Source organism: Pteropus alecto, unplaced genomic scaffold (assembly GCF_000325575.1).
Source record: "Pteropus alecto unplaced genomic scaffold, ASM32557v1 scaffold21, whole genome shotgun sequence".
Lineage (NCBI taxonomy): Eukaryota > Metazoa > Chordata > Mammalia > Chiroptera > Pteropodidae > Pteropus > Pteropus alecto.
In genome coordinates, this window is record NW_006436282.1 from 28,951,302 (window position 1) to 28,977,014 (window position 25,713).

The 25,713-nt window shown below is 51.9% G+C and overlaps 1 protein-coding gene across 4 annotated transcripts in view; it reads left to right on the forward strand.

Annotated features, from left to right (window-relative positions):
- The window catches only part of VOPP1 (VOPP1, WBP1/VOPP1 family member), a 60,007-nt gene that overhangs the window by 20,335 nt on the left and 13,959 nt on the right, over positions 1-25,713 (forward strand). Inside the window, exons 1-4 of one of the 4 annotated variants that reach the window (XM_025046854.1) lie at positions 11,658-11,716; positions 20,573-20,723; positions 23,095-23,244; positions 24,987-25,064. In XM_025046854.1, the coding sequence (XP_024902622.1) occupies positions 20,707-20,723; positions 23,095-23,244; positions 24,987-25,064 (245 nt within the window). In that variant the 5' untranslated portion in view covers positions 11,658-11,716; positions 20,573-20,706. Of the gene's footprint in view, positions 1-11,657; positions 11,717-20,121; positions 20,279-20,572; positions 20,724-23,039; positions 23,245-24,986; positions 25,065-25,713 lie in introns of those variants that run through there. The other 3 variants (XM_025046855.1, XM_025046853.1, XM_025046856.1) reach the window with 3 other exon arrangements.

The window sequence follows — 25,713 nt, forward strand, 5'->3', positions numbered from 1 at the left end:
TTTTGCACAGCTTGCATTTCCTTTTTTAACTATGCTGCCACATCATCTTCCTTTTTCTCTCTTCATCCCTTTGAGAAAATAAGAAAGCACCAAACCATTCCCAGCATAGATTTTAAAAAGCAGGACACAGCGACAGCGTTTGGAAATGGTGGCCGACAGAGCTAGGAGACAGAGCTATAGAGTTCGCCGATAGGTCTTTCAGAAATGTGTTGTTTGGGGTGGAAAACCGTGACTGTCTGCAACATTTAAAGCAAAGGATTGTTCTTCTCTCAGATGTGAGTTCTGCCACTCTCCTTCCTGCGGATGGTTCCTTCCACCTCCCTCCCCTCCTGCCCCAGCCCACCCCACATACTCGGTAGGAGAAGAGGTCCAGGGAAGGCCAGGAGGGTGAGAGGTGTCCAGAACGGAGCAGCAAGAGGGGGTGACAGCAAAGCTCCACCCCCGACATCAGTTGAGTGCAGCGAGAGACAGCTGGGTGAGGCAGGTCGCTCAGGCGCGTGGCCGGACGCTGCTTTGGGGGCACAGTTCTTGTCATTCCTGAACTATGCGAAGCACCCAGTACACACAAGCAGTGTGGTAGCCTTAGCAACCCAAATGTGAGTTCGGCTGCTCTGTCTGTGTCCTGTGTTTAGGAGAATAGGGAGGGGAGTGGCAGTTCCCACCAGCCCAGAATTCGCTGATTACAGAGGAGTCTGGGACGTGCGACTCAGTGGGAGCGTCAGACTGTGTTGGCAGCGGTCAGCAGAGTCCGTGACAGCATCAGACTGACGAAGAAATTCATATTTAAGTTGAGACTTGAAGGATGACTAACGGGTGACATGGGGACATTGGAGGGGTGGTGATAGGGGAGTACACTGGTAATCGAAGCCCCAGAGAGCAACAGTATGGGACGTTTTGGGGACAGAGAAAGGGCTGGAGGCACTTGGCAAGTCACATTGTCTTTTGAACGTGGGCAGCATCCCTGTTTGTCCAACCTTAAGTACCGTTTTAGTCAAATCCCAGGTCTTTCCGTTCTCTTGGGCTCCTTAGAGTTCAAATTCAGACTTTCAACAGCTCATGCCGTTGGAGCACCCAAGACACGCTCGTCCTGAAGCATCAGGCAGAGGGGGCGCGGCGGGCGCCCCAGGCGAGGCGTTCCCATCTGCATTTCTGGCTCTTGCTCTAGAAGCTGCTCGACTTACTAATCTCTAGGTGTTTCTGTCCAAAGAGGTGAGAGGTTGGTGTCTTCTCCATAGTCTGGTGGCCAAGGTTTGGATGTGCTGGCAAAGATTTAGGCCCAGCTGGAAAAGAGGGGTCTTTTTAAGTCTATATCTGTTACCCCTCTAGGGGGCACCACGTGATGTGGCCGGACACAGCTGACCTTTCACCTTTCTCAGTCATGTCCTGTGACAGCCTCACTGCCGGGCGCCCGAATCATCGATCAGGTGGCTGCCCAGCTGCTCCGGTGACTGTCCGTGGTGTAGCCCTGGCACGCGGTGCAGTGACATGGGAAGCAGCCACCTCCCGGATCAGGCCCTTAGGGGCAGCGTCCGACGGTGTGGTCTGCGCTCTGCGCTTTCGCTGGACTTGTGCCCACCGCTGAGGGTGACGATATTCATTTGCCGCCAGCGCGGCACGGTGGCGCTGTTCCCATCTGTTATCATGGCCTTCGGGCCCTTCCGGTTAAATCTCCCCGTTGTCAGCTTTCGAATGGATGCTGTTTGGTGGCGTCAGGAAAATGTGTCCCGTAAACGTTTTCGGCGGCGGCCCATGCGTTCATTTTGTGTTCCTCTGTGCCCTGAAGTTGCACCTCGGAGTATTTTTAGCAGCTGAAAGTTCTCTTCTCGGCCTGTGAAGAGAGGTTGGTGTCGGAGTTTGCCCCAGGCTGGGCTTTGCGTCCCTCATGTCATCGTTCCTGCGCGTTAGACCTGCTGAGCGGGGACCACAGTCTTCTTGGCAAAACTGCTAAGCACCCTCGTTCTTTATTTTGACCGGTGAATGAGAGATGAGGGGTGCTCTAAGGCACGATTCCTAAGAAGTCATAAAAGGTTATTTTGGGAGGATGGCGTGAGGGGTCTTTCATGTTTTCAGTCATCGTTTTAGTTTTTCTTCCGGAGTGAAATAATGCCTAAAATAAATCTAATTCTGGCTCCCTGTGAGAGCATGGATCATGGGTGACTGCGGCACAGGAAATGGCAGCATCTGTACACCACCAGAGAAAACACACAGGCTGGGGCCTGGCAGACCCCATCCGGTCCCAGCGTTGTGCTGGCTTCCTGTTGCCTTGGCCAGGCTAACGCACCCCTGTGGGACACTGGTCTGCGCGTTTGTAAGTGAGCGTGCTGCCCACCTCGCCGGGCCGTTCTGTCGGGTGAAAAGGCGCTCCAGATCGGGCTAGAGTGAAGAGAGGTTTCCCCTCATTAGTCTTTGGGGAAATCCCATGAGATCCTCGTAGAGGATCCGATGGTTAATATCAGAAAGATAGGGAATGTCGGCGTCGCCAAGGAGGTGGAGAAGCAGAAAGTGTTCCATGTTGCTCGTGAGAATGTGAACTAGTACAGCCGTGTGGAAAACAATTTGGGGATGTCACAAAAAGTTGAACACAGTGCTACAATATGACCCCACAGTTCCACTCCTAGGTATCTACCCAAGAAACGAAGACACATGTTCACACAAAGACCTGCACACAAATGTTCATAGCAGCCTTATCTGTCATTGCCAAAACGAGAAAGCAACTCAGATGAATGGTGAAATGGGATGTGGTATATCCATTCGATGGAGTAGTATTTAACACTAAAAAGGAGCGTACTGCCGATACATGTAACGACACAGACGGACAGGACCCAGACGCGAAAGACTGTAATCGCATGATTTCATTTAATTGCATCTCTAGAAAAGGCAGGACTGTATGTAGAGAAAGCTGATCAGTGTTGCCTGGGGCTGGAATAAGGGCGGGAATTGACGGCAGGGCGTTGGAGAACTTTGGGGGTGATGGAAATGCTCTGAAACTGGATTGTGGTGCTGAATGCACAGCGGCATAAATTTCCAAAATGCACCACACTGCATTGAAAATGGGCAATTTTATAGTTGTGATATCGTGATTTATAATAAGAAATATATATTTGGTTTTCATCTCAGTAAAGGAATCTGTTGTTATGTTAACGTAATGACTTTTGGAAAGTCCCTGGGCCACCTAAGGGTGGGGATGATCCTCGCTTGGGGAACCAGTCATGTGTTTAGAGGTTGGGACTCACAGCCCCACCCCCTGACCTCCAGAGTAGGGAGAGGGGCTAGAGAGAGAGTTCCTTCACCAACAGCCAAGGATTCCGTGCATCGTGCCTATATAATGAAGCCTCCGTGAAACCCGGAAGGACAGGGTTCGGAGAACTTCCGGGTTGGTGAACAGGTGGAGAAGGTGCGCTGGGAGAGAGCGTGGAAGCTCCGTGCCCTTGCCCCGTACCTGGCCCTATACCTTGCCCTGTACCTCTCTTCCGTCTAGCTGGTCCCGAAGTGTAGACTTTTATAATACACTAGTGATCCAGTAAGTAAAATATTTCTCTGAGTTCTGTGAGCCACTCTAGCAAATTAATGGAACCTAAGGAGAGAGTTAGGGGAACCTCTGATATATAGCACAGGTGACACCCTGCACCGGCGACAAGCCCCCCGCCCCCATGTTTGGTGGCATAAGTGGTGTGCTGTGGTAGTGGTGTGAGAGCAATGTAGGTTTTCCAACACAGTGTGTACCTCAAACCTCATATTGAGGTAGAACTCGGATCACGTGACTAGCTCATAAAGTAGGCTTTATGTTGATAATTATGTTCCAAAAAATAGCACCTTTTCAGAACTCGTGTTCAGATGGACCTGGGTAGGAATGCCTGTGTGCGGAGTGTTCTGGCTTAGGACTCTTGTCACAATAGCTTCTGATTACTGTTAGAAGAATTTAAGTCTCAGGTAGAGATTTGTGAAAATAACCCAAAGGAAACCACACCATTCCAAAGTAATGCTATGAATTGAGGCTTATGTTGTCCTGTTCTTCTTCTATGAATGTATATTTATTTTTGCATTGTTAAAATTAGATACATGTAATGTGTTTTAAAATGACTGTATAGAAGCATTTTCCATGATGTTAAACTTTTTATAAATAGTTTTTTTATTTGCTGACTATAGCAGTATTTGTTTCAGTACACCCTGTCTAGCTTTGTGTATTATTTTTTATGAACTTTGCTCATCTGTTACATTTTATTTAATTTCTAGTTGGATAAGGTTCACTTTTGTTAACCAAGTGTATTTTCTTAATTTAAATATCTCTCTATATTTACTCTTTGTTTCTTTATTGGACCATTAAGTGGTCTGATTTTTAAAGTAAAATTAATAGAAAATTTAAAACAAAATGTTATGAGTTCCATACGGAAAACGTGGAAACTGATTACCAAGATGTACCATGGGAAAAAAATCATCTCTGATACCATCAAAAAGACAATTTATTGTCAATATTTTGGTATCTGTTGTTTCATATTATTTTCTCTTTGCTGTGATGTATAATATACTCTCCTAGACATGCTATTTATTGGCTTTATTTTTCTTAGCAAAATGTTCTTATACTATTATATATTTCTTTATAATCTATTAGTATATGCCCACTCCTGTGTATTTTGGATGAGTTATTATTTTGTTAACCAAACCCATATTTTGAAAAATTTGGTTATTTTCAGGTTTTCTTAATAAATAACACCTATTCACAAACGTCACTATTATTTTCTTGTGATAAGGGTAATAACCCTATTTAAGTTACGTACATTCTAAGGTTTTTTTGATATGTATCGAAACATCGTCCTCCTGAGACATCACATTTATATTCCTCGCAGCATGATGTGACATCTTTTCTCTCATGCCTCATCAACACTGGGTGCTAGGGTTTGGTAGACAAAACCATACCGTTATAATTTTTATTTATTTGATTACTGATCAATTTTATCTCTTAAAATAGGTGTATTGACCTTTTTCTTGTCTGAACAATTCTCTTGTCTATTTTGTTTTTTTTTTTTGTATTGAGATTTTTATCTTTTACTGAATTATATAAGCTCCATGTTCATTGAAGATATTACCTCACTGTATTTCAGTACTTTCCTCTATCGTGTGCCTTTTAATTTGGTTATCGATCGATTTTCATGTCCTGGAGATGAAGATTTTTATGTCCTCAGATTAGGAACATTGAGGACCTCTACTCTCCTTCCATTCTTCTGTCAAAAACTAAAACCGATAAAGCAAACAAAGAGACTTTATTCTCAGTGAGTGATGAGAGTTTGTAGAATTTTCCCAGGGCTACGCACTAGAGCTAATTATGTCTTGTCGTTTGCATGTCCCCAGAATCTTCAAGATATTGGTAGACAGTGTTACATCTCCGATGGTTATTTGCTGGCAATTTATGCACTGCTGATGTGGGTGCTTCTGTGAGATTCCGAAGGATCTTTTATTTCTGTTTTCTTAAGAGTTTCTCTGCTTTCTTCTCTTTGATAAACGATGCTCGTGAGAAGCCTCATACTCTTGTTTCTAAAAAAAAAAAAAAAAAATCAAGGTTCCTTAGAGATAGGGGTTCCTGAAAAAAAGAATGTCCATAAACCCCAGGATCTGAATAAGCCCTAAATAATTAGCACTTAGGGAATTGATTAAAATTCCAACATAGGAGTTTAAAGCATGATTATTCTTATTATTTGAAATGCAGAGACCTTGAGATAATTACCTGTCTCTCCTACGTGTATTTTTGCTGTGACTTCAACAGAGCCTCTCCCCGCCTGCTGCCTCTGTCCCTGGTCCTGAGCCTCAAACCTGCTGGCAGCACCCAGACGCTCCCTTTTGTCAGGAGCCTGTGTGGAGCCCACTCTAATTAGGTCGGAACTGAACGCAGCCGCGATCCCATGGCGTGTGTGTCAAGATCAGCACAGCAGGGCACCTTTCCTCTTCAACAGTCATCGGTCTGATCCTCCTGGGTCTGCCAGCCATTTGGGAGCACATTGTGGACTTACTGGCTCAGGACAGATCGGCTGGTATTATCTCTTCTGTGAGTTAAATAAGCATCCTTATTTCCCAGGTGTTGGTGGGCTTAGCACTGTTAGGGAAGCGTTAGTTTGGCAGTTTGCTATCCATTTAAAGATCCCAAACCTCACCCACTGAACAAAAGGAGAGGGGGTGGAATTTAGGTAAAATCATAGTGTTTTGAATCCCTAAGACCCTTGCTTTTAATTCCCATGTATCCCAAAGTCACGGGTGAACTGCATATTACCATGGCACAGTTATTCTTTTAACTAGGACTAGAAAAAGGGTGCGCCCTTTCATCAAACAGTGGCATCCTGGTTCTCCTGTACCAAGTACAGATAGCCGGGGAATAATTTTTGTCAACATGAGGGTTGCAGTTTGGGATTAGCAAGGATTTGTTCTTTGGGGCTTATTCAGATCCTGGCTAAATCTGGATAACTATATTTAGGAGAGCTTAACTACATGGATGCACATCCTACCTAGTCCCTGAATCATAGACCACCGGGATTCTTCCCTGAGTACCGACGTCGTACAAGCCTTTCCAGTTTGAATTTTGGATTTCCTCAGTTGAATTGCTCCTGGCAGTAGGCATCTCCTCACAGTCCTGTGTATTCTGCTTTGTTAATAGTTTACAAATTGTATGTTGCTACTCTTCCTGATCTCTTCGAGAAATAGATGGCAGTGTTTATTGTTGTTTCCATTATACACATAGAAAGAATGTTACATTATGAGCTCCTTGAGGGCCTGCTCATCCAGAACCTTGGACAGTGCCCCTGTCAGTCTCGGAAAGCTGCTGACCTGACCTCTGCTAACAAATATATTTTCTGTTTTAGTTGATGGATAGATAATTCGTAAGAAACTATGGTGATAATCTTTTCGGAATGGTTAGAGATACTTTTAGGGGTGGGCTTAAAACTCTGAAATTGATATGTTCTTAGTTTATTTTCTTTTTAAACTTTTTTTTTTTTGGTGATGGGCTCGCTCTTTCTAGCAAGATTTTGGAAAACTGCCACACGAATGTAAGGCATTACATATTTAGAGTCTTTGTTCTCAAGAGTTTTGGAAGCATTGCTTCTGCTTAGATGACAGAGATGGACAGTCACAGAACAAGGAGCCTTGGGAGGCATTTGTTCTATAGATAGTGATTCCTCTGATGGATCTGGGCAGAGTAAACTAAACCCTCTGGAAAGGATTCGCCATTCTAGACGCCATGAAAACATCGTGCGATTCATGGAAAGAGGTCACAGTATCAACATTAACATGAGTTTGTGAGAAGTTGATTTCGGCCCTCATGGTTGATTTTGAGGGACGGGTTCAAGATTTCCGTGGAGGAAGTAACTGCAAATATGGTGGAAATAGCAAGAGAAGCAGAATTAGAAGTGGAGTCTGGAGCTCTGACTGAGTTGCTGTGATCTCTTGAATGGACGAGGAGTTGCTTCTCACGGATGAGTCAAAAGAAAGATTTCTCAGGGTGACATCTACTCCTGGTGAAGACACTGTGAAGATTTTTGAAATGACAACAAAGGATTTAGAATATTTAGAATATTTAGAATATGTAACTTTAGTCAAGCAGCAGCGGGTTTGAGAGGACTGACTCCAGTCCTGAAGTTCTGTGGGTGAAATGCTGTCAAACAGAATCACATGCTACGGAGAAATCGTTCACGAAAGGACAGTCATCGCACGTGGCAGACTTCACTGCTGCCTTATTTTAAGAAACTGCCACAGCCGCCCCCGCCTTCAGCAGCCACCACCCCGGTCAGTCAGCAGCCATCAACATCGAGGCCAGACCCTCCACCAGCAAAGAGATTGAGACTTACTGGAGGCTCAGACGATGGTTAACATTTTACAGTAATAAAGTGTTTTTTGATTAAGATACGTATATTGCTTTTTAGACTTCGTGCTCTTGCACACGCCGCAGACTGCAGTGTAGTGTGAACGTAGCTTTCGCATGCGCTGGGGAACCGGGCTTTCATGCTGCTTGCTCTGTTGCGGGTCTTGTTCTGGGGTGGCACTCTGGGTCCGAGCCTGCGGTGTCGCCGCAGCCCCGCCCCGCCATGCAGCCACGCGCTGCGTTTCCGTTTCAGTCGACGGCGGACCTCATACACGGCCGTGGCCCCGTAAGATTATGATGCCGCTGAAAAACTTCTGTCACCTAGCGACCTGGCCATTGTAACGTCATAGCACGATGCATTGCTCACGTGTTTGTGGCGATGTTTGTGTAAACCCACTGCCTGCCAGTTGTGCACACTACATAGTATTTGATAACGATAATAAGCACCTGCATTTTGGTTTATGCATTTACTGTAACATACATTTCATTGTTATTTTAGAGTGTACTCTTTCTGCTTATTAGAAAAAAGTCTGCTGTAACACAGTAGCCATGTGACGTCAGCGGCTGCCTCACGTGTCCCGTGTTCACCACATCTTGTTCGCATCGTCTCTTCTTGTGCTTGATTTAACCTCGTGTTATTTTATAAGTTTAGTGCAGCCTGAGGGTCCAGGGCTTATAAAGCCTACAGTCGGGCAGCTCATGCCCTTGGCTGTCACATCCGCTCACACTCACTGACTCACTCTCTCACCTAGAGCAGCTTCCGGCCCTGCAGGCTCCATTCACGGTCAGTGTCCCATGCAGGTGTGGCATTTTACCTTTCATGCCATGTATTTACTGTCCCTCTTCTATGTTTAGATATGTTTAGGCACATAAATGCTTAACACTGTGTTACAGTTGCCTACGGTATTCGTTACAGTAACACGCTGTATAGGTTTGCGGCTCAAGCCAATAGGCTACACCATACAGCCCAGGTGTGCAGTAGGCTGTACCACCCAGGTGTGTGGACATGGTCTGTGATGGTCCCATGAGGAAACTGCCTAATGACACATCTCAGGACGAATCCCTGTCCTTAAGCAGTGCGTGGCCGCGTTGCGTTTTCGGCTCACACTGCGTCTCGAAAATCGTCTGCTGCCTGTTCTGACAGATCTCATCGCTCCTGGTTCCCTAGTGCTCCACTGTGTGGACACAGTGTCGTTCATTTCACCAGCCTGCCAGGAGTGGGCGTGTTCGTCATTTCTGGGATTGGCCATGAGAACTAATGCACGACGAGTGACCTCGCAGCTGCGGCCACCCACACTGGTTGTAAGAAAATGGCGACGAAAGAGAAACAGACGCATGAGTAGCATCCGGATCCCGCCCCGTTTCCTCCCCAGCAGCCACGTGTGCGAGTGCCTGGCGGTTACATTCCATGACGGTCCAGCACCTTTACTTCCGTCGTACCTCTGACCTTCCCACAGATCCACACGCACAGGCCTGTGAGTGTGCCACGCACCCCAGTGTGGGCGGTGAGCTGTGCGTGTGCACACGCACCCCCGTGTGGGCGGTGAGCGTGCAGGAGGGCCAGGCCGGAGCTGCCTTTCCCTGAGTCTGCCACCGGCAGAGCCACCGCGGGGTCTTGACATCTCTGTCTGTCCTTCCGTCATCCTGTAGTCGTAGGACAGACGGGGAGAGGAGGTGGGCCAGGTAGGTTCCTCAGAGTACTGTTGATTAGGAGAAAAGGCCCAGGGTTGTTGACTTTGCTGCCGGAAAGGCTCTGAGCGAGACACCCCCTCGGGCCCCAGCCTTTCATCTGGGAAAAGGCATTCCTAATATTGGCCAAGGGAAAAAACCCTCAAAGGTGATGAATGTGTTAATGTTGTTTTTGTAACCTTAAGAGTTAGGAGATGGGGTACTGGGGTCTCAAATGAGTGGCTGCTTCAGATGAGGGCAGGAGTCCCCAGCCCTGGGCCGCGGATCAGTACCGGTCCATGGCCTGTTAGGAACCGGGCCACACAGCAGGAGGTGAGCGGCAGGCAAGCAAAGCCTCATCTGTGTCTGCAGCCGCTCCCCAGCGCCGGCATCACCACCTCAGCTCCGCCTCAGATCATCGGGCGTTGGAGTCTCATAGGAGCCCCGGTCCCTGGTGCCACAGGTTGGGACTGCTGGACTGGGGACCCCTAAGTAGAGGGAGATCCCACGTAGAGGCCTGTGGGCAGGGCTGCTCTTCACCGTCTGTCCTGGGGACACCGCTGGCCTGGCCGTCCTCTGGGCCTGTTGGCGAGATGCCTGCAGGAGTCACGGGGCAGACAGGAAGGGGCCTCGCGTCCCTGAGCTCCAGAGGCAGCATCAGAGGTGGCCCTCGCTCGGGGTATGGAACTTAAGTGTCAAGTTTCAAGGAAGTGCCCATCTCCCGCGGTGACGCAGAGTCCAGAGGGACCCTTTAAAACGCCACCTTAAGGGAAGACCCAGTGCGTCAGCGTATCGCAGGAGACTAGTGAAGTGCACTGTTGTTTGGGGCAGAGACCTGGAATCGCTCTTCCTTGCCGAAATAAATGGATTTCTTCAGCTGTCTGAACTTCATTTCTCCGACTGCACGGGAGCTCACGCGGTGTAAATTAAACTCATTTTCCATGAACAGAACTGGGCCCCTCGGGGCTGAGTGTGCGTCTGAGTGCCTTAGAGCCCCGAGACACTGAGACACAAAGCGAAACGGTCCTTGCTCTTTCCATAGCCCACCCGATTCAGCCAGTGGAACGCAGGCCACCGACACCCACCTCTTCCTGGGCATTCTGCTACCGATTTGCAGTCTGCTCTGGGGCAGGAGGCCATCGCCATACGCCTGCTAGAAAGGCCGGGAGCTCGCAGCCCTGGCCGGGTCCAAGGGAGCTGGGGTGGGAGGCAGGGGGTGCCTTGCTCAGAGGAAGCTTCGCTGTCACCGCGCCTCACCCCGTTTTCCTGCGGGCAGCTTCGTACTGTACCATTTTGAAGGTGTTCTATACACATAGGGGCCAACGCACTAGACCATGGAGGCAGGGAATGTTGTGCATTTAAAACAATATGGGTGGAATAATTTTAGAAAACTTTATTTCGGATAAGGCAGAGCGTTTCGGCTTGGCGGTCGCATGCAGTGGTTGGTGCCTTTGGCTTGCTCTCTGTCACTCAAGCCACTAGGGTGGCTTGGCACCTGCTCTGCCCTGCCCTCTGGAGTGTACAGTGTCTGACTTCCTCGTGGGGCGGGGGCTCCTCTTGTCTTTCTGCACCCCCTCCTCCCTCTTTTTGTCCTTGGGAATGAGAGCAGGCAGGGTGCCACCAGGGCTGGTGAGCACATCCTGGCTTAGGGTATGGCAGGCACCGGTCCCCAGGGGGGAATCAGCGATTTGAATGTGGCTTTTACAGTATTCTGGAATATAAGGATCTGGGAATGTTAAAACGGTGGGAAATGTCTTTCAAAAACGAACACGGGTAAATGGAAATCTCTAATATTGTATTTCTAATACTTGTTGGATATCCGAATACTGTGTATACTTAAAAAATGGATTACCCTTAATTTACCTTTTTAATAAATTGGTCACACTCAATGTGCTTAGAGATATGAAAGGCTAGAAAAATAATAGGGAGATCGATGTTTTCCTAGGTTTTCTTCCCCTTTCGTGAAATGTAAAGAACGGAAAGGGCGCGGTGGGGAGGGTCCCCTCTCACGCATCCTCTCCCGAGTCCCCTGCTTCTCACGCCCGCAGCGCCGTCTGCTCCTCCTCCTTCCTTTCTGTTCGGGAGGTGGTCTCGACAGCGTGCAGATGACTTACCACTGACCAGGCCTCTCTCCTTCTGTTTGCAGTGCACGGAAGCCAAAAAGCATTGCTGGTATTTTGAAGGACTCTACCCGACATATTATATGTAAGTGTTTGCGCTTTTCCGTTGCTGTGATTCTGGGCTCATATCTTTCTCTGGGAATTATTTCTTTAATCGGCGATAGGACGGATTATGGGATAGAGAAAGCCCTGTCTCAGGAGGCCTTCATTCCTGGTTCTACCTGCCTCTGCTCACTAAGGAGCAGGGGACCTTCCTCAGGGGCATTCAGCCTGCTCAGGCAGGTGCCTTCGAGGACAGCACGAAATACCGGGTGCTGTCTTCTGCGATGCACGGTAGCTCACGTGTGGTTGGTGAAAAGGGGCAAGACATGTGAGCCAGGCCAAAATTATGTTGGTTTAGATGGATGTTCCAGGCCGAGAGAGCGGGGTAGCGGGAGTCGAATTTTGAACGTGATCAGGCAGACAGCTCAGGGCTATGACCGTGTGTGTGCGTGTGTGCGTGCGTGTGTGTGTGAAGTCTCAGCAATCACCTGGCCGGGATCGCCTGCCCAGACAGGTGCAGTCCTGGCCTTGCTGGCTCTTTCTGTGCCTTCAGCGCCTGCCAGTCTTGCTCTAATTAGAGCATCGCTGCATTTCCCCGCTCTTTGCATGTATTTTAATGTCTGCCCTTAGCCACTGCTTATTCCTCAGCCACCCGCCCAGGTGGCCAGATTAAATTTGCAGGTTCTGAATTATTACCTTTGATTGTGTTTTGAGATCTCATAGGTTTTACATGGAATTTCCCAAACCATTATCCCCCCAAACTCTGTTATTTTTAGTATTGAATTTTGCAAAACGAGATTTTCCTGTAATGCGTAGAATCACATCGTAGGAGAAACACCGTATGTTCTCGCATGTAGGGAGATTGGACAGGAGATATATGATAGTAGTCAAGAGGGTTATTTCTTAATTGGCCAGTGTGTACATTTTTCATGTCGTTCTTGGGGCGTTTCTAAGCTTGATGAGACAAGTGGAGGAGGAGGAAACTTGCCTGGCTGTGAATGGGGACAAAGCACAGGGAAACGGGCCGTTTCCTGCCGTGGTTCTGTGTCAAGCAGGAGGTCCCACATGGCGGGGGTCTTGGCAGAAAGCCTCTGGTGCTGCAAAAGACAGAACCCACGTGGAAAACAAAGCACAGCACAGAGACTTTGCCTCTAATTACGGAGCTGTCAGGTTGAAGAAAAGTGGGTTTGGGGTCATGAGGAACTACACTCTTTTCGTTCTTGTTAGGGAGGACGATGAATTTGCCGTGGTGAGCTGCAGTTCCTTGCTTCCGATGCAGGCGTGGTTCAGCCACGTCTTCCGTGAAAAGGGATGCTTCTCAGATCGCTTTGTACATCAGCCTTTAACCAGTTCCTGGTTTTTCAGAGGTGGGGGACGGAGGTCACTGCCGCTCTGTATTTACTTGTCCCTTTGTCCCTTTGTTTACTGATTCACGGCACACTTTGAAACCCTTTTTGCATGAATGGAGAAGACAGAGACAGGCCCTGTTCTTGTCACTCAGACCTGCTGGTTTGGATCCCTTTCACCTGTCTACTGATAGCGAGGGGAGAGGTCCTGAAAATGACGAAGGTCACTCTGTTATGAGAGCACTGAAAAAGAACATCGCCAAGACCCAAGCCGAGGAGCTTCTTCTGTATGTTTTTTTTTTTTTAAAGGTCACTCTGTTATGAGAGCACTGAAAAAAAAATCGCCAAGACCCATGCCGACGAGCTTCTTCTGTATGCTTTTTTTTTTTTTCTAGTTTCATGGTATCGGGTCTTACGTTTAAGTCTTTGCCCCATGTTAAGTTGATTTTTGTGGGTGGTGTGAGGTAGGGTTCCAGTTTCGTTCTTCTGCTGCGTGTGGTTATCCATCTTTCCCATGGCCATTTGTCTAGGAGACTGTCCTTTCCCTGTCGCGTGTTCTTGGCTCCCTTGTTGAGTATTAGTTGACCACACAGGCGAGCGTTTATTTCTGGGCTCTGTTCTGTTCCATTGGTCAGCGTGTCTCTTTTTATGCTGGTACCACATTTTTATCACTATAGCTTTGTAAGATAATTTGAAATCAGAGACGGTTCTTCTTTTTCAAGATTGCTTTGGCTTTTCAGGGTCTTTTGCGGTCACACAGAAATTTCAGTACTGCTCTATTTCCGCTCTATGCCGTTGGAATTTTGATAGGGATTGCGTTGAATCTATAGACGACTTTCTCGTGGGTCTCCTTTCATTCGCTTCAAGTTCATTGCATCAAGTTCTCTTCCTTTCATTGCATCAAGTTCATCTTCCTTTCATTGCATCAAGTTCTCACTTCTTTCTAAATGACTGAAATTTTTATGTCACTTGGCTGCTTAAAAACGTCAGGAACAAAGTCCAGAATCTTAGCCACCTTTCCGCGGTAGGTTCCCAGATCCTTGCCGGAGTGTCTCTCTTTATTGTGAGTCCCACAAGGGCACGAATCACAACTTTTCAATATTTGAACTCCCGGAGCCTGTGGTCGTGCCTGGCACACGGGGACACCCTGCATACTGAGTGGATGCATTTCCTCCCATCCCCCCGCCCCTCCCAGTCAGCCCTGACATCTGCAAGCTCCACGTCACCGTTTGCCAGTTCTCCGCCTGGCAGGCTGCTAGCTGGCTGGGGCGCCGTCCTTCAGAATACGTTCCTTCCTCTTGTGGCTCTGAGCTGGCGTCCTGAGAGGTCCCCACACAGTATTGTTTGTCCTGGGAGCAGTGCCATAACCGGATGGGGCGTGGCAGTTGACCTTTGTCTTCCTGTTTGCAGTGTATTTTCTACCAGTTGTTTCTCCCTGGTTTTATTTCCCACGGTCTGGTACCGTTTCTTTGATCACAGCTTTTGAAGTGCGCTGGAGTCCCGGAGGTCAGGTTCAAGTGTTTGCCCTATCGCTTTTCTTTCCATCGGGGTGAGAGTCACCTGACAAAATTGACCATTTGACAGTGAGCAGGGCAGGGGCAGGCAGTGAATCACAGTGTCGTGAAGCCCGTACCTTCATCCAGTTCCAGACCTTTCCATCACTCCCCGCGGTGATGCCCTAGTCCCTGCGACCTTCTCTGCAGCTTCTTCGCGAAGCGTGGTCACGAGCGTGACGTTCTGGGCCTGCAGCGCGGGGCTGTGCGCGGTCTGCACGGCGGTGGTGCGTGCATGTACACACACGCGGGGCCAGCCTGCGTCCGCCGTGTAGGGGCACGAGACCGCTCCGCAGACTGAGCCTGCTGCTTCCCCGCGCCCGCGAGGGACGCCGGTGTCCTGACCCACCAGGGCTCAGCTGGCGGGAGGAGGACAGCTGCTGTGTTCAGCCCACGCCCAAGGCCGCGGCTGCTGGCACGGGAGGGCCTTCCTCCTGCCGTCCGTCGGGACGGGCCTGTGTCACGTGTTGACCCAGGGTGGCCCGAAGAAGTCTCTCGGAGAGCTCTCTGTCCAGCCCGGCGTCGAGTCCCAGCGACCCACATGTGACAGGTGCTCGAGAAGTGTCTGCGGCTGGGCTTGCCGCAGGCCAGACGGTGGCCACAGACACATCCCAGCCCTGGTTACACGCACCTGGGCCCCGGAGGACGTGGGAGCGAGCAGCCTGTGTCCCCGAGCCGTCCCCGTCCTGGTCTCTGTGGAGGTGGCCGAGATGGTGGTGCCAGGTAAAGCAGACCCGGATCCGGCCCAAGCTCACCCTCGCGGGGGGCTGGGCATCAGGACCTCGCATCCAGGCCGGTGCCCCGTGGTCTCCACGCTGCCCCACACCCGCCCCGGGACCCGTGTTCAGTGTGCAGCTGCTGCTGCAGGGCCTGAGGTGACGGCTTCGTTCATTTAGGCCACAGACACTTGCCGAGTACCTGTCCCATGTGGGTCGCGGGGGCCCGATGGCGTGGGACAGGGAGCTGTGGTAGATGATGTGCGTGTGGCCACTTACTGTGAAGCACCACAACGTCAAATTAAAAACGGACCTCACTTAAAAATGCAGCCCTGGTGTATTTTACCTTCCATTTCTTCTGGGCAAAGTGCTTTCCATGAGATTCTCCAGAGCAGATAATTTGTGAAAGATCGGTTGATCGGATGGCATCCTTTTATTCTGTTATGGGGTCCCCACCATCCCCCCCGCTGCAGAAAACATTCTCCAAATGCCGCCTGTTTTGTGCTTATGATTTTCCACGGCTCACAGGGAAGGCGTAGAGAACACCGAGCTTCACCCTCGTTTGAGAGCGTTTACTCTTCACCTGAAATCTAATGCGGCTTCTCTCGCCAGGTGTCACTATGCCACAGCTCCCTGTCCTGCATCTGAGTGTCATTCCGGCATTGCACTTACCAAGCTGGCAGAGGCTGAGTGTTCGTAAGGTACTTAGGTTTCTTCCATAGCTGCCGAGACGTACAAAATTACTCTCACCTGTTTTGATTTCTTCGTGCCAGATGCTCTCTCTCGCTCCGCCCTCTCCCTTCAAGGCGTTTTGATTTCTTTATTATCCTACCATCGTCGAGCTGGAGGCCTGCATGTGCACGTGCACACACATCTGTCTGCTTATTTTTGAAGAAAAAGCCCCTTTGGGATGTGAACACAGAAGCAACGTCTATTTCACACGTTTCTCCGATTGGTCCCCCCACCCTCTTCCCTGCCTCTCCTCCCCACAGTCTGCCTTTTCACAAGCTTTGAACTAAACGCGCCCTTTCTGTGCTTTGGTTTTGTACTTAGGTGTCTCCCCATAGCAACAGTGTGATTGTAAAGTGGCAGGGAGGTCGTGCGGCCTCACGAACCCACTTCCGCTGCGTTCTCTACCTGCGTCGTTCCCCGCAGAGGACCTGCTCGTTCCAGCCCTTCTGTCCGCGTGGGGACCGGCCACGTAGCACCTCCTGGGGCGGTGGCTGGCACAGGGCTGCACAGAGCTGAGGGAGCACGCCGCCGCCCTCCTGCGTCCGTAGAGTTCAGAAGCCATGCAGACAGGGGCGGCGTTTGTCGGAGCAGAGCCTGGATGCAGTTTTATGCCCCGGCGCTTGCTTCGATGCCTGGGCAGCTGCCGAGTCCTTGTCCTTGTCGGGCGGACACCAGGAAGGGCAGCCAGCGGTGCAGGGGAGGGCCCCTGGCTCACCTGCTGTCACCGGCTGCAGGCCTCGGCAGGTCACTTGGCCCCGTTACCGAGTCGACGTGGCTGCCGCCTGAGTCGCTGTGAGGGCAGACACGTGTCCGTGCGTCATGAATATCTGCAGTCTCATTACGGCTTGGAGAGGGGCAGTGTGTCTGTGTCCAGAGGACCAGATGGGGACCCCTGGCTCTGGACTCAGGGACTGTTTCCCAAAGGGGGCAGGAGGACTGGACGTGAGGCTCACTCTTGGGGATCCTGGGGGGCCCTTCCCGGCTGGTCCGCAATGTCTGTAAGGGGCTCCTGGGTGCCCAGATAGGCACCGCCACACCATACCTGACCCCTTCGTGGGCAGGGGACTCTCAGGTGGGGGGTGTCTCTCTTGTCTACACGAAATGCCACCTTTTCCGTTGAGATTTGTGGCCCGAGGCTCCACAGCTTTTCCCAGGGGCTGTCCTGCCCACAGCCGCCGTCCGCAGAAGGACCTGTGTCCCCCGGAGTGGAGGTGGGAGGCGGAAGCAGGAGGAAGGTGATCCGCGTTGGGCACAGGCGCGGTGAGTGTCCAGCTGTGAGGGACCAGGGACTTCAGGCCATCTCCGGAGTTGACAGAGGTGGACGAGCCTCACATGGAGGCTGGCAGGACCTCACAGCCTCAGCTCACCCTCCAGCTGTCACCAGGATTCCACCCATGGCTCCATGTTCCACCCCAGACCGAGACGGAGCAGAGCGTGTCCCCGGCTTTTCCCAGACTAGCTGAGATGCGGCCTCGTGGCGTCAGGGGATATAGTTATAACTCAAAGACTGAAAGTCGTCACAGCTGGCATTTACTGGGGGCACGCCGGTCTTCTGCAGGAAGCTTGCTGGGGGCCCCTCTCTCCCCTCCTGCCGGTTCCGGCTGAGGGCCGCTGTGCCTCTTCGGGCTGTTGGTGCCCTGCTCCATCGTCTGATTTACCGTTGTCGAAATGAAAGGTCCGTCGTCTCGTCCCTAGACTGGGAGTTCGTGAGGGCAGGAGCTCCGTCTCTCTCATTTTCCTGTCATCTGTGGTGACACACTGCCCGGCACCTAGCAGGCCCTCGGAGCACACGTGGGAACGGGAACGGGGGCCTGGAGAAGGGCCGGGGAAGGAAAAGCCGATTCTGGCGACGCAGGTGAGTGATGGGAGGTGTTTTAGGGACCTCCAGTCCCGCCCTGCCGCCAGGTTGCTGTGTGACCTCGGACAAATCTCCTAACCTCCGGATGACCTCCGAGGTCCGATCCTGCCGATTCTATGGCTCCCTCTGGCCGGCTGCACAGAAGGATTTAGAGCACAGCGAATAAAAGATGCTCGGTGTCGCAGGCTTGTGTGTTGTAGCAGAGACGCGTGTACAAGCGTGAGATGGGTTGGAGCTCATTATCGGTCCAACCTGCTTGCCAAGGACGAAGCAGCCGCCTAACATTTCCTCGCAAACGAGCGAGCTGTCTTTCTTCCGCGGGTCTTAGCGTTGACAAGACAATGGGAAAAAGATGTTAATCACGCATCGGGCTGAGAGGTGGGTCGAGGCGCCCCGTCGCCATCCAGATCTTCAGGCTCCCGATCACCTCATTAGGAGCTGAGCTGGGGCTCCCCAGCAGGCAGCCGCGTGGGCGTTTTCAGACCTGGACTGGCGTCACGTGATTTTCAACAAGCCAGAGAACACGGGTGATTTGCACGCGCAGGTTTCCTGTCCTTTACGAATGGAAATGCATCTGGCGATTCCTCCCAGAAAGTGGTCGGTAGCTTAGCCCTGGGTCGGGTCTTCTTGACGAGACACCAGTGATTTAAAAGCGAGACTAAGCCAGTGGCCCTCTGGGGAGCTGGCAGGTGGCAAAGGTTTGGCCCCGAAGGTGGTCCTTGATTTATCTGTATCTTAGAACACGAAGAAAACCTTGGGAACAGGTGTGAGGGAAGCATTTGGTCGGATAGAAAAGGGAGATAGGCTACCTGAAGCAGGATGCAGGGGTGCACCCAGTGGGTCATGCATCAGTTCCTCCCACCTTGCCCCGAAAGGGGGACCGAGCCAGCCTGCCAGGATGTCGGGGGGAGAGGTGATGGAGCGGGCCCTCCCTGCAGGAGCTCACGGCCCCCCGTACCCGGCAGCAGCACGTGCCCGGCGCTGGGCAGGCTGCTCCTTCCGGTTCTGCCCTTCTCCAGCTACTGATTATTATATTAATCAGGTTATTCTCAGGCCCTACTCCCAAGCACCCCCACTGGAGTGTGAAGCTTCTGTCAAAGTAATCGCATCACTCTGGCTCATGGTGTCTCTCTGGGCCTGCTTCTCTGCAGTCAATAATGAATGATGTGAGGGTCGCTCGCGGGTGTCAGAGGGAGCTCCCAGAACCGGCCGGGCTGCCCTACTTGCCTGCTACAGGGGGAGATGCCAGGGTCAGTTCCAGGGCCCTGAGACACAAGGCCACCCCTGACCATTAGGAGACGCTGGGGAACCCCTCCCTCCTGGCCTGACGGCGTTCTCTCTGTGTGGGGTCAGCGGGCCTCCCTGTGCCCAATCCCACCCCCCAGCAATGCTGGAAGCTTTCGGGGCAGAAAAGGGTGATGGGTGGGGCTGGGTCCTTCGCTGTGCGTTCCTGCCCACGCCTGTGGGCACAGCCTTAGGTTAGCTGCCTGAGGAAGAAGACGTGTCTGGTCTGGGGACAGAGAGTCTAAAGAATTCTCTTTTCTCTGGGTTCTTGTGGGTTTTCCCCCGCAGGTTCCTGGTGTAAGCTGGAGGCATTTTCTCACCCTCAGAACAGGGAGAAAGTTTCCTGGTGAACCCCCCTGGGAGCTCTGGACTCCTGCTCTGGTCTGCCTGCCCGTGTCCCCAGAGTGCACGCTTCGGACCCTAACCCCACAGGTGATGGTGTTAGGAGGTCATGCTCTTGTAAAAAGGGCCCCCTGCCCCTTCCGCAGTGGGGGGACAGGGCGAGCAGGCACCGGCCGTGGCTGGAAGGAGCCCTCATGAGGACGTGACCGTGATCTTGGACTTCTCAGCCTCCGGAACTGGGGGAAGTAACTTTTGTTGTTTCTAAGCCGCCCAGTCAGTGGTGTTTTGTTTCAGCGGCCTGAATGGACCAACCCCTAAAATGTCATGTTTGTACATAGTCTGTAACTTGATTTTTTTTTTTTCATCAACTCCGTATTGTAAACCAGCACACAGAGCAGCCTCATCGTTCCTCACAGCAACAGAGCACTCCCTGGGGGAGGCACCATCATTCACTTACACGTTCCCCCACAATCGTCACACACCGAGGGAGGGCCCGTTCTGTTCTGTTGTTACGATGGAGCGCCTACTGTTCCTTACCTATTGTTCTAACATTTAAAACAGGGCTGATGAACAGATTTTTGCATGATTCACTTGGCAGCTTGTCACAGGAAGGTGGACTTGGCGAGGAGGAGGCTGGAGGATGATGGGTTCAGGCGGCTGTGACTCACCGACAGGCGTCTGAGCGGGAAGCGCCTCGGTGGGTTAGCGGCTAAACGACCAAATGCAGCCGAGGGGATCGAATGATGCAGTGCGCTTTGTTCGGTGATTCACGAGGTGGGCAGCATCCTGTCAGAAGCACAGAGGGGATCCGAGGAGGAGCCGTGGGAAATGGGAAAAGGCGGGGCAGTTTCTAGCAAAGAGGCCGCCTTTCTTTGGGGAGGGGGTTCTGCCAGCCAGGTCCCCCCACTGGTGCTGACCAGGGCACTCCACACCGACCGCTTAAGATTATTCTCGTGAGAGGGGCTGAATCTGTAATGAGCGAGGTACCGAATTTCATTTCGATGACGTGACCTGAACACGAGCGACTCCATTTGGGGCCTGTCATCTCCTTTTTTTTTTTTTAAACAGGGGAAACTCTGAAACATTATGAAGATCACAGATGCCCCTGTCTAGGAGGAAAGAGCAGGGAGTGCCCAGGATGTCCTCGTGCCTAGGACGCAAGTAGCCACTCAGCTGGGATTTTAAAAGGACACGGACGGAAGATGAAAACTGGGCGATGGTATCAGGAAGTGATGCTTTTATAACGGAGGCTCCCCTGCCCCTTGCACTCTGACCCCTGCCCCTTGCACTCTGACCCCTGCCCCTTGCACTGTGACCCGTGCAGTAGGCTCAGTTTTTCCGTGGGACCATCAGACTGAGAGATCTGTGACTTGAGGGTGTGTCTGAGTTTTGGGGAGATATTCGATAGCATCTCACTCAGTCTCTCAGCTGATAAGACAGGAAATTCTGGTTTAAATAAATAGGCCAGTTAGGTATAGATATGTTCCTGGCATAATAGCTGCACTCAGTCTCTCAGCTGATAAGATAGGAAATTCTGGTTTAAATAAATAAAAAAAAAAATTCTGGTTTAAATAAATAGGCCAGTTAGGTAGATATGTTCCTGGCATAATAGCTGCACTTATGAAATTATGATTAATAAAATATCAACATCGAAGGAAGTTCTCTAATGGAATTTACCGTTGGCTCCATCATCAATATTTTCTCATTGATTTGAATGAATAGCGATGATATTCACAAGTTATAGGGAGAGGCAGCCTCTGGCCACTTCCTCTTCCTTTTTAAATTAATACGTAATTCAAATGCCATACGATTCACTTCCCCTTTCTTTTATCCGGCCTGGATTGATCAGTGTCCAGGACAGCTGGTGGGAAGCCCGGGGTCACCTGCACGCACATGGGCCGGCCTCCCTCTCTCCCTGCCTCGCCCTCCCCCCAGTCCTGCGCCCACCCACCCAGCCTTCTCCCTGCCTGTGCTCTGCGGGGGGCCTTCTCTCTTCTCCTTTGATTTTCTTACTCCTGCGGCTTGTGGGACCTGGGGAAGATCTTCGGTTTTGGGTTACAGCTTCAGGGCGTAGGCCACTCTGCTTTAGACCTAAGCCTCATTCTCCACCTGGCCTTCACCGTGGACTTGTGGACGCCCCTGGGCTGAGTCATCGGCTGTGGGATCATGGCTCGGGAGGAACGGAATTGGCCGGGTCCTATTCAGCGTTCCTGGGTTTCAACAAAAGTTGACTCAGATTTAAATGGCAGAAAACCAGAAGGAATAGTGACCGAATGAGTGTCAAAGTGAGGCTGCCAGGGCTAAAGTAATGGACGAGATTTCCTAAGCGTGAGGTTTTTTATGGGGAACCAAGATCCTATATTTAGGTCCCCAAGCCCTACTGTACGTGTGCAGGACGGGAAGTCAGCGCGGACCACAGCTCGGAAATTTTAGTCGATGGAGAGTTCATTAGGATTCAGCCCCCTTCTGGTTGCTAAAAACGCGAGTGCCGCCTGCGGCTGGAGCGCGTATGCCACCGGGAGGCATGGCATTCTTCCTGGTGACGGGACACCAAGCTGTACCCAGCCAGGCCCACGCTCCTGGGGACAGGAAGCTCAGGGAGCCGCGAGAGCCCTTCAGGCGCTGGAAGGGGCTGGCTTGTTCCGTGGGGCCCCTGGGAGCTGGTAACGGGACCCGTGGGGCCACACTCAGACTCCGCCCCGGAGGAATGCCCACGGTCACGGCGGGCATGCGCCCGGGGCTGGGGACACGGCTGCCCTCCGCTCTGTCCCTCGGAGTTTTCTCTCGGCCTTGTAGGGCTCTGTTTAGTTTTTCCGAGGAGCCCAGTTTCTCACAGGTTACTTGAAGGCCTCTGGTACCCCGAGTATTTTTCCCGATTCTAACTCAAGAAGCCTTCGTGCTTCTGCTGGGTGCTTTGCTCTGTGGGAAAACACAGATGATAATACAAGTAGTGTAAGACGCCGGTCCAGATGTCACGAGACAGTGTAAACCGAGGAGACAGACCACTGTCAAGCTCAGAAACTTGGGGTTGGACAAGGGAAAAAATGTGTCCTGGCGGGAACTTGGAAGGGAGAGGGTGGTCTGCTGAGACTTAATCCAACAAGCGAGAGAAAGGACTGGCCTTTTAAATGAAACGGGTTTGACAGGAATTTCCTTAAATCCCTATTTTTTTTTTTTTTAGTCATGCGCTATCTTTATTTGACACCAAAAGAAATTACAACCTCTCAAGTTTCATCTCTAGACCGCCACCCTCAATACTTTTCTCATATTTTATTTCTATTTTTTAAATCTTTTTTTTATTATTTACTCATATTTTAGTGGTTCCACTGGATGCTGACATGATTTTCCATAAACCAGTTTAAGTATGAATTACCATTTTACACTGCACAAAAATGTTTACATATTAACATTTGGCCCCCTTTTCTTTTTTAAGAATAAATGTGTCCCATGGCCAGGGCTTACTTAGCTGTCCTGACCTCCCAGCGAGGCCTTGCTGTTATACGTGCATCTAACCGCTGCCATGACACATTTCTAGCTTGTGGCGGATGCACTTCCAGACGTACGCGTCCTTCTACATTGTTCATCCTCAGGATCACGTCATTTACGGGGCAGAGAGGCCAGGCGCCGCGGTTTATACCTCTGCGATGTGCTTCGTCACCCATTAGCACCTGCTCAGAGTGGACCGCGCCATTCCCTGACCTTATCAGAAACTGGCCTGTGGATCGTGGGATGTGGCGAAGGTACTTGGCCGCCAGGAGGCGACTCTGGGGCCTGTTCCTTCATGAACGTGCTCTTCACTTTTTTTGAAGCTTCTCCACGCTGGGCACCGCCCTCGCGGTTTGAATGCTGCGCCCGGGGACAGAGCAAAGCTGGCTTTCTCGTAGCGCCTCGGCGGCCACCTGTCAGATGATGGCAGTGAGAACCAGCAGCACCTCTAAACACGCGTTTCGGGGGCTCTGCTAGATGTCGGTTACAGCAAGTCGCACAGATTGGCCTGTGGCGTTCACATATGGGAGCACCCCATGGACCACGGGAGGACGGGACGTGGAGACGTCTGTGTCCTGTGGAGAATGCCGTGTGCGTGTGCGTGCGTGTGCACGTGTGCGTGTGGGTGTGTGTGCACACGTGTGTGTGCACACGTGCATATGTGTGTGCACTCGTGTGCGTGCGTGCATGTGAGTGCGTGTGCACGCGTGTGTGTGCATGTGCACGCGTGTGTGTGCGTGCGGTGCTGGTGGTCAGGCGGGGGCTTCTCAGCTCAATTTGAACCGTTAGAGGATTTAGCAGCACTCGGTGCGGGGCGTTTGAGGAGGTCGAAGTGAGCCCCGTGGCCTCGGCCTGGCCTGGCCGGAGCGGACCGCAAGGACAGAGCACTGGGGTGCGGGGCGGCCGGGGCCCCTCCCAGCTCCTCACTGTCTGTCTGAACTGATGTTTTCTAGGGAGTTTTTTTTTTTTTTTTCCTGTATAAAACAAACCATTTTGTTCTGGAACGATCTACAAACTGTGTCCAAGTTCTTGGGTCAAATTTGTATTTCGCCTCTTTTTTTTTTAAGAAGAAAGTTGGCAGGAACCTAGGTCACAATTATGTGATTATTTAATACTGAGAAACGGCTCACCCGTGCCCCTCCCTGCCACCCACTGCCACTTGGACTTCAGATGCTCCAGCGAAAGCTTCTGTGTAGAAAGCGAAGGGCCTGAGCTGTCACAGCGTCTCCTTTTAATCAAAGATGTAAAGTGGGAGGTGTGTGGGGGGGTGGCAGAGATGGTGAAGGAGGCCGAGCTGACCCCTGGGGCCTGCGAGGGGTCCTGTCCTCCCCAGGGCCTCTCTTTTTGGGGCGCGAACAGCCCCTGAGCCTGCCCAGGGTGGAGCCCCTGAGAGCAGGACAGCCCCGTGGGCGCTTCCTGTGGGGGTGGGGCCTTCACACGCAGAGCAGCACCGCGAAGGGGTCCTGCCCGCCCACCCCCTTTGCTCATGAGGACACTGAGGCTCTCGGAGGTCGAATCACTGGCCCGAAGTCCCGCTGCTCCTAAGCGGCAGGGCCAGGACCGAACCTCCCCTGTGACTCTGTAACCTCTGGCTTTAACCGCACGGGACTGTCAGGGCACTGGCCCGGCTTTCAAATGTCGTCGGGGCTGGAGGCCTGAGCAGGACGCACGGCGTGTAGATGCTGGTCTGTCGTCAGGCTGCCTTCTGGTTGCAGAGCCGGAGGTGGCGTGCCGGCCTTTGGTCCCGGCGCCCCCCCAGCGGGGAGCCGTTGTGATGTGGCACGCGGGGTGTGCAGTTAGCGGAGTGCTTCGAATTCCGTTGACCGTTTCCTTCCGTTTACGCCACCAGACGGACAGCGGTCAGCTCGGCTGGCTGTGTGAACTGTAGCGGGGACAGTTCTGTCCTCTGCACTGGCGTCTCCCCGGATCTCATGACAAGTCTGGCCCTTCCTTCTGCCCCAGGACGCTGACCAGCCTGTGCCCCTCTCTCCTACAGATGCCGCCCCTACGAGGACTGCTGCGGCTCCAGGTGCTGCGTGCGGGCCCTCTCCATCCAGAGGCTGTGGTACTTCTGGTAGGTCACAGCCTTCCTGGTCTCCAACGCCCTCCTCCACCCCCCACCCCAGGGCCCTGCCCTCAGTCAGTCTGCCCAGCCCCAGTCTCCTCACCTTCACCTGGGGCCACGGTCTCTGGGGCTTCCTTGCTCAAAGCAGGTGTGTCCGGGCGGGCTGCGTGACGTGACGAGCATCCTGCTCAGTTTGCAGAAAGGCCCTGCCCGTCCCCACAGGCCGGGGGTTGGGGAAGGGGAGTTAGTCTTTGGGAGGCGGGCTGGACAGCGGCCTCACGCTTCAGCAGCTCCTCTGCCAGCCTCTGATGATGCTGAGGCCGATCGTCTTAAAGAATCAGAGAGTCAGCCACCCTGCGATAAAGTTTCTGCTGCCTCAGAATCTTCCCGGTTCACGTTGTCAGCTGAATCGTGACTTTCAAGATAGACAGCCTGCGTCTTGCCCACCCTCCAGCTCTACTGAGGGAGGTTGGAAGTGTCTGAAGCCTGTGAACTTGGACCTTGAGAGGGAACGAGGGGGACAATGCCAGCAGAGCGTCCCAGGAGAGCGGGGCGCAGAGCTCCCACCACCGAGAACGTGGCCTGTCGTCTCCAGGGCTGCCCGCCAATGTGTTCTACGTTATGGGTCCGATGTCAGGATGACAGAGCTCATGCGGGG